Here is a 15,770-nt window from a genome sequence, read left to right on the forward strand (position 1 = left end):
TTTTCCAAGCCAAGAGAGTTCGTCATCATTCTTGGGCAAAGATTCACACTAAAGTGCATTATTGTGAGATTTCAGAACACCAAGGATAGAGTCAAGATTTTGAGCGAGAGAAAAAGCAGATGACACACAAAAGAATGGGCATCGAAATGGCCTCAACCTCTCAAAAGCAACCCTGAAAACTAGAATAGCACGGAGCCATGCCAGAACGCTGGGGAATCATTTTCAACCTCGAATTCTGTCAGCCAAATAATCAACCCCAAACCCCCCATACTCAAGAATCTACTTGAAGATGTTCTTCTAAAAATGGAAGACACAGCATCCAGAAAGCGAAGACACGACACAGGAGAGAGTGAAGGGTTTCCCGGGAAGACAGCCAAGGGCAGCAGAGGCCCAGTTGCTCAGATAAGAGAATGAGGATGAGGTCTTCAGGAAGGATCATTCCAGGGAGAAAAAAGAAAGCAGTTGATTATCTTATACATTCTGGAAAAGTCTATCAAGAGAGTATAAAACAGTGTAGAAGTCTTAGTCAGACACACACACACAAAAGCTAAATAAAAGTCAGTAAGTACAGAAACCAAAAAGTTATACAAGCAGTGAACTATATTTAAATTGCCCTAGTACTGTAAGCATCATATAGTAAGATAACCAACAACTATGACATGATACATTGGGAGGACCAGAGGAGGAAAGGCTCGGTCCTGGAAGAGGAGAGTGGGGCAGGTGAGAAGCTTAAATCTTCACCTACCAGACAGGATGCCAAAATACACATGAAGCAATGAATTTTGAGATAGCTCCATAAATATAATCCTTAGGAACATGAAGGTAAGAAGAAAGAGAAGAGTTCAGAGCTGAAAGTGATATATCAAGAGGAGTTCATAGGCATTTGGGGCTTTACACAATTTAAACTTTAGTTTAACTATGTGCTTGTAGGATTTTGATTAAAAGTTTTATGAAAGATAATAAATGGGAAAAGGTCAGTGAAAGATACTGAGATAGGATTTTACATGCCCATAAACTGCACAAAGAGAACACAGCAGGTGTGTTAACTGACTTCCACGTACGCAAGCTCACCTGTTGGTTCAGTTCAATGTTTGGTTGAGCAAATAGCATTTCCACTATATCTGAAATGCAAATAGAAAAGATATTTTTTAAGAATGAAACGTAAAAGCCTGAAAAGACTAGACATAGTCTTTTATTTATTATTTATTTATTATTTATTATTACTATATTATTTATTAAAATAATTTTTAAAAGGAGGATTCTTTAGAAGAGTCTTTAAGAAAATCATTATAACAAATTTTTCAATATTTATGTAAACAGAAGACTTAAGATTCTAAAAGGTAGAATTATTTAGGGGAAAAATATTTTTCAAGTAATTTGGCTTTTGCATTTTCACATGACATCTATAAGAATATTTTTACATTTGCTATTATATTTAATATTCATATAATTAAATTTGTGTTTATTAGCTAAAATCAGATAGGGTTCTTTTGGGAGACAGCCATAATTTTCCTTTGGCTTTGCCATTTAATTTGTTGGGTTCTTTGTTTCTCATTGTCGTTGGGTTTATTTTTGGGGTGTGTTGTAGAGAGAGGTAAAAAAAAGAGTGGGTGTGGTAGGTTTTTGGCAAGGCTGAAATACATCTAGAAATTCCATTTGTCATTATTATTGATTATAACAGAGAAAGACATCAACCGAATCACTAACTCAAGCAAATGCTGTCTTTCTCCTGAATCTAACAGTTTGCACTAAACTTAAAATGTAAGTCATAAAAACGTATCTTGGGAACAGGTAAGCTGAGTCAATTCTGCCCCTTTCTTCTGTAAGATTAGATAGTGGGGTTTGTTTTTATATTACTGTTGTTTTCCTGTAACCATTCCAAGCCTGAGAGAGGAAAGGAAGTTTCCAGTCTTTCAAAAGAGAGAGGTAGGCGCAGTGAGGCTGACCGACCAAATTCTACCCACTGGTTTACAGAGCTTCCAGGAACAAGGCTTTTGGATGATGTTCTAATGGATTTGAAAAAAATAATCAACTTTTTCTTTTTCGTAATTCTAGCTCCCCTGGGTGAAGCACATTTTCAGCCGCACACACATTTATGATAATAAAGAAAATGGAATACCTTTGTGACCCCCGTGACAAGCCCAGTACAACGCGGTGCTTCCAGCTTTGTCCAAGCCGTTAACACCGACTCGGTTGTCCAAACACTCTCTCAACCAGCTCAAGTTGCCTGAAAAAATTTTATGTTTATAAAAACACAAGAAAAAGTCTCTTATTTTTTTGTTTTGCTTTATTTAATCAATTTCATCCTGCATAAATTCCCATTTGCAATGGATTAATCAGCAAATCTGAAATGAAGACCTACCCAGTAATGCATTTATTATGGTACACGTTGCCTTCCAGTTTATTAATGGAAAGCATTAACATCAATTTTTAATGGTAGGTTAATGGGAAGAGTTGCCTAAATGGATCTACTTAGGGTATTTTTACTCTGCAAAAAATTTATATACTTCTTTTTCTTTTTCAAATTCTAGAACTTGGGGAAAAAACAAACCCAAGCATAAGCAGACACTACTCATATTCATATTTAAAATGCATTTTTAGTTCTTACAAGAAAAGATACACTAAATAACCTACTCAAAGCTGCTGCCCTTATATGCTAAGTATTTATCTAATTTAAGAAGAATTTTTTAAATGTCAGTTTAGTAGTTCTAGTCACGCACCATCCTAAACCAACGAGTTCCTTTTGCACGCTCAGATTTCAAAAATATCTAAAACAGAATGAAAGTAAGGATTTACAAAAACTCCCTATTATCTATGGCAGAGTTTCTCGACAGTGGCCCTACTGATGTTTGGGATTGGAGAATTCTTTGCAGTGGGAGCTGTCCTGTAGGATGTTTAGCAACGCCCAGCCTCTCTACCCAAAAGGTGCCAGTAGCATCCTCCAAGTCATGACAGTCAAAACGTCTCCAGATATTGCCAAAAGTACCAGGGTTTGGAGAGAGGAATGACCCCCAGAAGAGAAGCACTGATCTACAGGATAAAGCCCCAGGTACAAGCCCCATCCCGGATGCACCCTCCCTCACCCGCCCCACCCTACCACACACACACCTGCACTGCACTAACACTCTTCCAAATGCTGTGCCCCCAAGCAGCCTCTGCCATCCTGACCTCCAGTTATTCATTCTGGCCTCTACAGCCTGTTTAACCTGAACACTTCAACTGCTGTACTCATCACATCATCTTATAATGAGCTGTTACACACCTCTCTCCCCTACCAGATTTTAAGCTCTGGGAGTCACAGACCATGCCTTTCTACTCGCCACCAAGCACAGGTAGGTAAAGCACTGAAAACTATTTGTTGACTGAAATTTTAAAATTAAAATTAAAATTACACTAGGATGATAGAAGAGAGAAGAGAGACTGCTTCTGGGGCAGGCAGAAATTTAACTAGGAAGGGAACTCTCTGGGATGACAGAGATGTTCTAGATCTCGATCTAGGTGTCTGTTACATGGGTGTATACATTTGCCAACAGTCATCAAACTATAAAATTAAAATCTGAGCATTTTACTCAATCAAAAAGAATCACACCTACCTCTTTTTGCAGCTTCATGCAATGGATTGTCAATGGATTCCGCCTGCTCAGCCACTAGATTGAAAAGAAAAAGTGCAAACTCAATGTTGAGAGTGCCACCCAAATGACACACTGAAGCCACTCCCTCATCACAGTCCCCCAGCTTCCGGGGCGCCTGGGCCTTCCACCATACAGCTTCCCTTACTTAAAGTAGATAAAAAATAGCGGAAAATCAAACTGATGTTTTCTGCTTTAAATGAAGCTGAATTATGTGTTAGATGAAACCTTAGCAACAAGGCAATAACACTGTAATTAACTGGAAGTATAAACAAAAACAAGCACAGCAATTAACTAGAAGTACAAACAAAACCAAACAGATCCAGGACCTGCACAGCAGTTTACTCAAGTACTTAAGAAACGAACTTCGTCACAAAAATGCAAGAGAAAGTATTTGATGTTCATTTTTACTTTCTGTAAAACACCCTACTTCAATTTGAAGATGGCTGAAAATTACTCTGTTTCCCTTGTGTGTGTGCCTGGGTGGGAACAGTCTGCTTCCTGTCTTCAGAAAGGGCAATCAGCAAACCTACGGGCCTCTAAAGGTGTGCTCGCTGTTGTCCTAGAATCAGTAGGAGGGACCAGCAGAAGACTGCTGTTCAAATTCGACTTCAGGCCCACCCCTGCCCGCCACAAAGGGCTGTAACAGGACACTCCCTTGGCTACGTAGGAGCCAAAGCAACAGAGGAGGACTTTCTGCCCTCAGTCTCTATGAATGGCTGGAAATGGCATGCACGGTTGAGGTACATGAGGGATTTCAAAGGTTAGAGGAGTGTAGAAATGTTTAAAGTCTTTTTCAGCTGCAAAGGGTATCACCCCAAGACCAGGGCCAAGTGAGGCCCCTGTGTTGGGGCCCAGGCCTCAGCCCTGGCTCCCCTCCCTCCACCTCCATCCCCGCCTGGGAATTTTGCAGTGTCTTCCTTGAAATTTTCTAAGTTCCCCTTCCGTGCTTGGAACTGTGCCTGATGCCAGCCTATTGGTCGAAGGTCTCATCTAACTCTAAAGTTGAAAGGAACCTCAGAAGTGATTTAAATCAAACCCTCTCAATATGCAGATGGGGAAATAGTCCCAGGGGAGCAGTTAGGTGCCTTCACTAACGTCTCTTGTTACGAGAAGTGGAAGAAAACGGATTAAAACCCAAGATCTTTGTTTACCAATCCTGTGCTCTTTTTAACTTTACTCTGCTGATTTGATTTCTAAGTGAGTCTATTTTGTCCACCTTTCAACCAGAAGCAGCTTCACGGCAGGGGCCACATCTCACTGCTCAAGCTCCCCAAACTGCCCCAATACACACTTGAAGAACATCACTGCCCCAAACGTGAATTAACAAGGCAGGATTACTTCATCACAAAAGAAAGGTTAGTTTAAGACACCATGGGTGAAATTTGGTTTAACAGGAAAAGAAAAAAAAGACAGAAAAATGTTCCTAAGAGTTGAATCAAGTAAAACCATAAGCCTTTCCTTGGAAATCGTGGGTTCTTTCAAGAATGCTACAACGTGTTTTCTTAAGCCAAGAAGTCAAGCTCAAGCCCCACCGATGTCCATGACCATTTTACTAACGGGAGGCTCATGGAGCAGAAAATGTCATAGACTGGCCATAACTCCACTGATTTCTCAGCCACAGCAGCAAGCAGAAAGGCCTCAGGAACCAGATAACCAACAGTGCACAAAGGACAGACAAAGTAAAGCCACCATGGCCAAGCTTACCATAGTTGCTTGGGATCAGTCCAGTCCTGCCTTTGGAAGTGCCTTTCCACCAATTGGTATCACTCTGGTGAAAGAAGAGTTAAATTAAGTGGTAGCAAATCAATTTACATTCAGTCACTTTTAAAACCATGAGGTTCCTGGAATGTACCTGCCCTACAAAATGTCCATTGGGCCTGGTCACAATGGTCAAGCATCCTCACCTATAGATGTCCATTCCCCTTATCACCAAATTACAAATAGTCACATCTGCCTGTAACACATCAAATATACTTCATCACAGAGCCTCAACAATTAAACAAATCAAACAGAGATCTTACGAAAAACAAGAAAAAAATTACACCCAGTTTAGACTCTCTATAGGATTTCTTTGTCCAGAGTCTAATTTCTCTTAGCTTCAAGATTTTGGGAGGAGGGAAATGGGGGGTGGGGTTCTAAAGAACTATCTCACCTTCATTTTTGGGTAACTTTTTATTATTAAAAAATTCAAACTTACACAAAGAACAGTATAATGAACCTACATCTACCTATTTCCCAAATGCATGAATTATTTACTCATGGCCAATACTGTTGCACATATACCCTCATCCACAACTTCCTTCCCCTGTGCATTATTTTGAAATAAATTCTAGACATCATATTATTTCACATCTGTAAATATTGCAGTATGTATCTCTGAAAGATAAAGATTCTTTCAAAGACATAATTATAATACCTCTATCACAGCTTAAAAAAATTCTTAACAATAATTCCTTAATATCATCAAATATATAGATCAATACTCCAATTTTCCAGTTGGCCCATAATTTGAGATCTAAATAAAGGTCATGCAATATGATTGATTGATTTGCCTTTTAAGTCTCTTTTAGTCTACGGTTCCTCCTCCATTTTTTTTTCCCCTACTCTTTCACAATACACTTGTTAAAGAAACCAGTTTGTTTTGTAGAGTTTCAAACAGTGTGGATTTTGCCTGTTTCATCACTGTGTTATCATTTAATGTGTTCCTCTGGTTCCCCATATTGCCTATAAATTGGTCATTAGTTCTAGGGGGTAATTAGATTCAGATTCAATTTTGGCAAGACTATTTCATAGGTAGTATTGATTTCTTCCATCAGGAGACCCACAATGTCTGGCGATCTTTCTTTTTGTAATGTTAGTAGCCAGTGACAAGCATTATCAGGATCCATTATTTCACAGGCATTGCAAAACGGGTAACATTCTAATTCTATCACTCCTTCTTCATTTAAATACCTAGAATATCTCTTTAAAGAGAAAATTTCCCTCATCAACTCTCAGGTTACCCAGAGATGAAGTTCATACGGAAAAGGCAGAATCAATGTTGATTCTTTTCCTTAAACAGTTCTCAGAATAAAAATTTGGTTCCCTCGCATTCTCTCAGGGTGACCAATGATGTTTGTTTGTTTTGCAGTATCATTAGGAACTCGTGAATTTAATCACAGGAAATGTGTCAATCCTTGAGAACTGCTGCCCCGACTGCTCAAACTGTCCTATCTTTGGCTAGTGGCAGCCTCTTTCACTTAGATCCTGTGTCTTTCCAACACGACTCTAGCAATCTTTGGTAGTTTCCCTGCTTTCTAAATAACAAAATGTTCTGAGATTATCTCGTACCTTTGCTCTCCCTAACCTGGTACTGCACATTTCTCAAAGGAGCCTTGTTCCTTTTAATGGGAAATAACATATTATTATTGAGTTGGTCATTTTGTTTAGGCCTTTTCTAAGGACAGAGCAGCAAGTATTTTTGTTTTGTTTTATTTTAGAAAATATATAACATACTTCCAATTCAAATGCAGAGCTACAGGGTTTTTATTTAACCTCATTGATCTTACATCTGTATATGCTTTCTTGCAGGCTGAAAATCCCAGTTTTCAACATCATTGACCTAATGATTCATTTGCTCTAAACCATAATACACATGCAAAGATCTCGGAAGAGCAATACCATCACTTCTCCAACAAGATTATGATTAAAAACAGTTTACAATCTTTTTTGGCAGTTCTTTTTGTCCTTCATATATATTCTACCAGATATTTGTAGTTGGGCTCTTAAAATCTTAAAATCCCTTAGAATAGTTCCTCTCTGTGTGGTTATGCCAATTACCTGGGGTATAATTAAATTCATTTGATTCATTCTGCTTTTAATTTTCAGGAAGTGATTTTTACCATCTAACTTAATTTTATAACTATGCAAAAGTTACACGATTCCAAAGTCTGATCTCCATAACAAGGTATAATTTTTTGAAAGTCTATCTCCCATCTATGTTTCCTCTACTCTATTTCCCTTCCCCCACATAGAAGAAACTGTATTTAAATTTTATTTTATGACTATTCCTTTGACTTTTTATTTTAAATTGAGGAAAATAGGTATATGTGTGTCCTTTCACCCTTCCTTAGATAAATGAAGGCATACTATCCATATTTTCTCACCCTGTTTTTTTCACTTAAATTATCCTATAATAGTATATAGAGATATTCCTCATTCCTTTTTATAGCTGTATAATACTCCATTTACAGACATACCAAAGTTTATTCAAATATTTTCCTACCGAGGGACATAAGGGCTATTTCTAATCTTATGCTATTACAAACTGTGCTAAAATGAATAGACTTGGGCATATGTATTTCTATATAGATACATTTTTAAATGATGTACAATATTATGGCTATACAAAATAGTCATATTATATATCTTTAGTTCATACATGGTATTACAAAATATTAGCTGGACTTACCATGTCAGTAATGTAGATAATATCGCCTTCCTCAAAGTACAACTCATCTGGCTAAAAGAAAAAGATATTTACAAGTTTGACTCCATGTGATTTTTTGATTTAGAATACAGTGATTATGATAACAATTATATAGACTCCAAATCGTAGTGTATCCTTATAGACAATGTGGTTTTTATATACTTAAATCAGCATATAAACCATATAACAAAACATTATTAACAAATTAATACATGTGTAGGAAGCTGAATTTTCCCCATGATGAACTTCAAAGAACTACACATGTAACAAATAAGGATTCAGCACCACCCCCCCACCCCCCGCCACAACACACATCCCTGATATTCTTCCACAGTGAAAGCAGGACATTTCTATATGGAAACAGAACATTAATAAAGTTTCTTCCTTGTAGAGTTCTAAAAGGTGATACATATTTTTCACAAAAGATAAATGTCTAGAATTAAAACCATGAAAAATAACTAAAAGCTTGGTGCTCTGTCCTAAATGATTAGGTTTCAATCCTTGAACACCTTCATATCAACATCTGCTATCTGCTTATCTTGAGAAAACCATTATCCCATCTCTTCAAGTTCAGAGAGAAGGAATATTTCATATACGAGCAGAGTTAATACATAATTCAACCACGAATACGGCTGAAGAGGTGGAAGATGTGAAGCAGTAACTCGACAATCTCGACCATAAGCAGCTCTAAGGGGTTGCAGAGTCAACACCTGCTCTGGCCTGTACCAGGCAAACGTACTACAAACTCTCTGAATACAGCTAGGCACTTTAATTAAGCGTCTTCTTTTTCCCATCAGAAGATAACACTTACCAGCATAACTTTATGAATAAATATGATGATGTCTATTGAGAGTGAGTTTCAGATATTGAGAAATGTTTATGTTGCTACTGTTGTTACTGGACACCGTTCCATACAAATAAAAACTATGCTAGAGAAACAAATTATTTTATCCATTCATTTTTCCATTTATCTATCTCCTCTCTCAGTTGCAGACTAGGGCAATAAATATGACTCTGCACTAGTAATTTATTTAATTTCAAGATGAACTATATTATTATTACTACTATTTCCCCCAAATATAAATGAGGACTATATTAGCTCTATCATGCTTTAAACAACCACAAAACATGGATATTTAGATATATCATGAATTCAGATATAAAAGTTAGCAAATGATGATTAATGATACCAAAAAATGGCTGAGTCCCTTTAAAAGGCAACTTACTGAAGCATTTGTTGCATTTAAACTTGGATTTACAGAGACTGGCCTTACACACAGCAAAAGCTATGCAAAATTAGTTGAAACTATGTAGACTCAAGGACACACTTTAATATTATTTGAAACAGGCATTAAGGAGAAAAAAAGTAAAGCCCTCTAAGATTTTCTCTAATCTTTCTCTAAAATGTTCTAATGCTCTATCATCGATATTACCACCAATATATGACAGATATTGAAAGTGACTCAGGAAACAAACTATTTCCTGTAGCATTTCTCTGCTGCAAACTGGATCACCCTGAGAGAGGCCGGAAAAGAGCTCACTTACCACCGTAGCATCCCAGCCAGACGCAGTGGCCATCCCCATAACAGTGCGGTTGGCCTTTACTGGCAATTTTAACACCATTGACTATCTCTCCTTTAGATGACAGTAAGGGATGGGAGGGGAGAATGAAGTAGGATATAAAGAAGTAAGGAAAACAGAATATATGTGAAAACTTAGCATTTTTCTGGAGTGACTCTGAGTTTTTTGCAGTTTTGAAAGAGTTCAATGCCTTGAAGAGATCCTTCCGGTCTTGGAACCATCCCAGGCCCTTCTTGCCCTGTACCTGTCCATGAGCTAACCTTGCCCACTTACGTCTAACAATGAATCCTCTCAATCAGTGCTTTCATCAAAGTTAAAGATTCATCTCTCCCTACAGATATGGCCTCCTTCTAAAATCACAAAAGTCAAGTCTGCCTAAATTTCCACGTTTAATAAGCTCATTCACCCTTGAAACAAAAAAGCACTTTTGAAAAAGAATCGAACAAGTAACTTAAGATGACACAGCACACAGACACAATTCCTATGATTAGCCTTTCTCATAAAAAGGGGAATAAAGCCTGGAAGAATGGGAAGTAAGTGCTTAGCGGATACAGGGTTTTCTTTTGGGGTGATAAAAATGTTTTGGACTAGACAGAGGTGGCGGCTGCACAACATTGTGACTGTATTAAAAGCCACTGAATCGTTCACTTTAAAATGGTTAATTTTATGTTATGTGAATTTTACCTCAATTTAAAAAAAGGCCATAGAGCCAAGAACAGTTTAAACTCTTAACATCTTTTAAGTAATCCACGTCCTTCGTGGTTTGGTAAAGTGCATCATCAGGAAAATATCACTAAGTACAGTCATTTCGATACTTCTCAGTGCTGTTTCGGTTTTTAAAATTAATGGCTGCCGTTCAGTGGTGGCGTCTGCCACAAGCGACCTATTAGGTCAGACTTGTTTTTCAACTAAGGCAACAACAACAGGCGGTCGATTTCAGTCAGGCGAAAAAAGGTCTCACTGTTTTTTCATCCTGAGAAAGGAGAGTGGATAGTTTATTCTCTTTTCAATCAATAGCTCCCAGACGCACAATACTACTACCCATAAAATACCTTCTTCCAAAGAAACTGGGGGCAGTTTTTCCTAACCTAGCCAAGCAGGTGTGCTAGCAAATTCTTCAGACTATTGGTGGCAGTACAGACAACAAGGTAATTTCTGCTTTTAAAATTTAGATAGATTTTGCCTAAAATATTGACACTTTCCATTAAGAAACCATTTGCAGGACACAGTGTAAATTATTCAGTGAGGATTTACTTCTAAATTCCTGGCATCCTATTCGTGGAACAGAAATGGGAAGATAGTGACACAATCAAGGAAGCACTTCTCTATTTCCAGAGTGCTCTTTGGTTTTTAACCACATTCCTCCTTCCCTCTCTCCTTGAAGAACCACAAGGTATCAGAACAAGTAAATTGTTGGTCCCGGGGACGTTACAGCAATGAGTACAAACTTTAAGTGTAGTCTCACTCCCATTCCATATATTCTTGGTAACATATAATTCCCAAGGCATTAATTTTGTTGGTTTAGGCAAATACACATTTTATGAAAAATTTTAGAAAGACTGTGGGATACTTCTGACATTTTCAGATTTATCAACCTGGACCCCTCAAAATTAATAAAAACAAATCAAATTCCCCTTTGATGTTTTTATTTAACACTTTATAGTGTTATTAGCTGCCAGGCACTGGTCTGGACATTCACAAATATTAACTAGTTTAACCCTCACCAGCAACACTGTGGGGTGGGTGCTGTTCTTATCGCCACATTATAGATGAGAAACTTGTTCAAGGCCTTGGGGCAGGTACATGGTAGACCCCAGACTTTAATCATGACAGACAGATTCTAGAGTCCCTGCTCTTCACCACCACCTATGCTTTCTCTCATTCAGAAGGGTCATGCATAGCCATTATTGGTCATCATGGTGTCATGACACGGTTAAAAAGTGGTGGCCATGGAAAATAGCTGTCATTTCCAACTCCCCCACCTCCACATAATGCAGTACAACAAAACCAGCTGCAGCACCTTACACTTGCAAAGCATAGTTATCTCATTTGATCCTCACCACAGCCCGTCAGGCAGGGCTGGGTCACGGGTATAATCTCCGTTTCACAACCAGGCTCAGAGAGGTTGAAGAACTTGTTACAAACCACACAGTGAATGAGCGGCAGGGCTGTGCTCCTATTTCAGCTTTTGGAATCCATTCTAGGGCTCCCTCTTCCACACATAGCGCTATAGACCTAGCAAAGCCCAGCAAACATTACATGATAGAGCAGGGTCCCACTAGTTTCCCTTTAGAAATCAATACACCCCCAGCACACTGCAAATGCTCTTCTCTCTCCATCAGCATATCTTCACACTGGTCTATCCAGTCCAGCCAGGTCTCTGTATGACACTTTACTGGACTGGGGGTTGGGTGAGAAATAAGAACCAAACAGGGCTGGGTGGTGCCAGGACTACCTTGCCTTCAAGCAAGAAAGAGGAGAGATGGATTGGCAGGAAGAACCAGGAGCCATAAGCCGTCAAGTGTTCTATCTGTTCAGTGGACACCAAGACTGGAGGTGGGCATTGCTGTCCCCATCTCCTGAGGGTGGAATAGTAGCTAAAAACTGGACCCAGGCCTCCCTGGGGTACTGCACGCGTTGGCAATGGTCCCGAAGAGTCCAGCTCAGCCCTTCTATCTTGCCTGGTCCAATGACCTTAAGAATGCCAGGTCAGTTTAGGATGTACCGGGGGACATCTATCCCACCAAAGATGGCTACTGGTCACAGCGGAGCAAGACCAGACTGAGCTTCCAGCGTTGTCCGACAGAAGTTCTCCTTCAGAAGAAGAATGTAAAACTAACCTAATTCTAGGACGATATTCAAAATGTTGAATAACTGGTACAGCATGGGCACTTAACTAGTCAGGAAGGCCCATGGGAGCTAAAGGCTACCTGTCCAGACAGACGCTTCCCTTTTAACATGTGGACTGAGGGGAGGTGTAAAGAGGTGGAGTCGAGGGGCAGTGGGGCGTGTGGCAGTCATTACAGACCATCAAGTACCTACAGGATGAATCAGTAGCACTGCTCTGCAGCCTAGGATCCTTGGGACCAGGGATATTAAAAAAAATACAAAATACAACAGCATGTTAAATACAGAATACTCAAAAAACCTAACAAATAAATGCCTATTTTCTCCTGTGTATTCAACAATAACTAAGATAAAAAGCAGTGGAGAGACTCCATCTGGAGCAGAACTGGAGGTAGATTAAAGTAATCAATACATCAACCAATCAAAAACATTTGTTAAAGGTCACCGGAACCAAAGGAAGAGGAGGAGACCAGTGAGAAAGGACAAAGGTGATGACCCACAGGATACTGGGGAGAGAGAGGAGAAAGAGTGAGGAGTCACCTCAGGTCTCAAACTGAGTAACTGCAGGTCCCATTCTAGAGTGAGGGAGGTGGCAGAGAATGGTCTATTCACAGACCTGCCCCAGAGGGCAGCTGATGACCGCCTCCCCTCTCCCACTACCATCACCTCAAGGGTCATAAAACCTAGGAAACAACTGATTAGGACAATCAGAGGCATGAAATGATAGCCCTCTCTCTGAGCAGACAACAAAGACACTGTCTGGGCCTCACACTTCCTTACCTTTTTGTGTTCCCCCAAAATTCCTATGTTGCATCCTAACCCTCAGTATCTCAGAATGACAGTATTTGGAGATAGGTTCTTTAAAGCGGTAATTAAGTTAAAATGAGGTCATTAGAGTGGGCCCTAATCCAATCTGACTGGTGTCCTTTTAGGAAGAGGAGATTAGGACACAGACAAGTCCAGAAGACCATGAGGACACGGGGAGAAGACGGCCATCTAGAAGCTAAGGAGAGAGGCCTCAGAGGAAACCAACCCTGCTGACACCCTGATCTCACACTTCCAGCCTCCAGAATTCTGAGAAAGTAAATTTTTGTTGGTTAAGCAATGCAGTCTGCAGTACTTAGCTACAGCAGCCCTAGCAGACTAACCCACTGCCCATTCCCCACCATCACCGACCCAGGAGAGATGTCACCGGAGCCTCTTGGTGAGAAGAATAAACAAATGAGACTTATCTCTGATGAGGATTTTTAGGCTGGTTAATTTTAAAACTACATATGAGAAGCAGGCTCCCAGGAGTAGAATTTGCTTGTCCCTTTGTTGGGAAACATTTACATTTCTAAGGGAAACCTGTATCTGTGAACATGCCTCCCTCTCTGTGCCAGGAAGAAGGGGGATGGCCTTATCTCTAGAAACTCTTAATCAATGCCAGAGGCAAGAACTTAAGTTGTTTACTGTCTGGCAACCTCATGTAACTGACTCCCCCCCCCTCCCCAAATCCTCCTTTGTCTTTAGCTGAGGATAATATTCAAGCGGTGACTTCTGCCATTTACTCAATCGGGTTTGATTCTTATCTAAAATTGGCCGGACCCTATGGGCACTGACACCATTTTAACTTTTTTACATATTCCTTTGTCTTGCAAAGAGATAACTCACATACCTATGCCTTAAATTTAGCCTTACTCTCCACCCAACTTTGCAGCAGAAGCTGCAGCAGCAACAGCAACATGCCAGCAGCAGCTCTACCTGCCCATGGGTCCTGTCCCCATGCCAGCAGCAGCAGCAGCAGCTCCCCATGTCAGCAGCATCTCTGACTGCCCGTGGGTCCTGTCCCCACGCAGCAGCTCTGACTGCCCACGGGTCCTGTTCCCATGGCAGCAGCAGAAGTTCTGACTGCCCATGGGTCCTGACCCCATGCTATTCTATTCTCTAAATAAAAGAGCACTACTGCCAGATCTTAAGAGTCTAAGAAATCTTTCTTTCGACTCCTCGGCTCACCGACCCAGCATCATCTCCACCCACCAAATCCCTTACCTGTTCCAGAAACATTTTGTTTACAAAGTCTTGGGAGAACTCATCTGAACACACACATACTCTGTATTAGCCATGTTAGTTGCTGCCATTTGGCGGCATTCACCACGTGGTAGGCCTTAACTAGTGACCTCATTCCATGCTCACAGCAAGTTTCTACTGCAGGAAAGTTAACATTGTTCTCATTTCAAATGAGGGAAGTGATGGCCACGAGGTTAAGTATATTTGCACAGTGAGTAAATGACAGATTTGGGACTTGAAGGCAGGACCCAGCCTGATGGCAGTGAATCAATATTCAGTGCCACTTGTCCTGTGGTGACTGCTCTGGGCACAACAGGGTCCAGGACAAACCCAGACGAAGCCGCAGCAAGCTGGCTGCCCACAGTGGGCAGGCTCTCCTCTCCAGTGAGTAAAAGAGTCAATGAGAGCAGGGTTCCTTCTTGGTTTCCTTCTTACCTGCCTCCTAAGTGTCCGGACTCCCATTAGGGGAGACCGTTCTTCCAGTCTTACTCTCCTAGATGGTTTTTCACACCTCAGAGTGATTCTTCTAAAATTTAACTATCTAATCACTCTTATACTCAAAAACATCCAACTGCTTCTCATCTTAAGCAAAATCCAAACGAGACCCACAAGGCCCAAAAGGACCCAGCCCTTAGAACTCATCCCCTATCTCTCTCACCCTTGTCAACAATCTTCCTAGCCCCACTGTCCTCCCTGCTGTTTCTAGAACCCACTGAGGATCTCCTTGCACTTACTGTTCCCTCACTTCCTTCGGGTCTTTGCTCAAATGTCACGTTTTTAGAGAGGCCATCCCTGAATACCCTACTGAAAATAACACTCTCCCTCCATAACCCCATTGTCCCTTACCCTCCTTGGTTTTCTTCATAGCACTTATCAGGCCCTGACAGACATTCATTTGTCAACTGGCTGTCTGTCCCTTCCCATTGGGATGTGAGCTCCATAAGAGCATCCTTTCCGTTGCCACTGCATTATCACTAAGACCTGGACCCACGTCTGGCACATAATAGGTGGATTTATGGATGGATACCAGAAACTATAACAATGGAAAATTCATACAGCAGACACATAAAAAAATTGCTCTGGGCAGTTGCCAGAGGTGCCATTAAAATGTAGTTTGAGATAGAGAGTCAAGGGAGATCGGGGGAGGTTAGCATGAGATTTAGAGGAAGATGACTAAGACGGGGTCACGTGCA

The 15,770-nt window shown here is 40.4% G+C and overlaps 1 protein-coding gene across 1 annotated transcript in view; it reads right to left on the reverse strand.

Annotated features, from left to right (window-relative positions):
• OSTF1 (osteoclast stimulating factor 1) overlaps positions 1–15,770 on the reverse strand; it is a 51,672-nt gene that overhangs the window by 11,039 nt on the left and 24,863 nt on the right. The window contains exons 3-7 of the mRNA XM_023627195.2: positions 8,083–8,133; positions 5,337–5,400; positions 3,594–3,647; positions 2,120–2,227; positions 1,072–1,121 (exon numbers count right to left, since the gene is read on the reverse strand). Of these exons, the coding sequence (XP_023482963.1) occupies positions 1,072–1,121; positions 2,120–2,227; positions 3,594–3,647; positions 5,337–5,400; positions 8,083–8,133 (327 nt within the window). The remainder of the gene's footprint in view (positions 1–1,071; positions 1,122–2,119; positions 2,228–3,593; positions 3,648–5,336; positions 5,401–8,082; positions 8,134–15,770) is intronic.

Source organism: Equus caballus, chromosome 23 (assembly GCF_041296265.1).
Source record: "Equus caballus isolate H_3958 breed thoroughbred chromosome 23, TB-T2T, whole genome shotgun sequence".
NCBI lineage: Eukaryota > Metazoa > Chordata > Mammalia > Perissodactyla > Equidae > Equus > Equus caballus.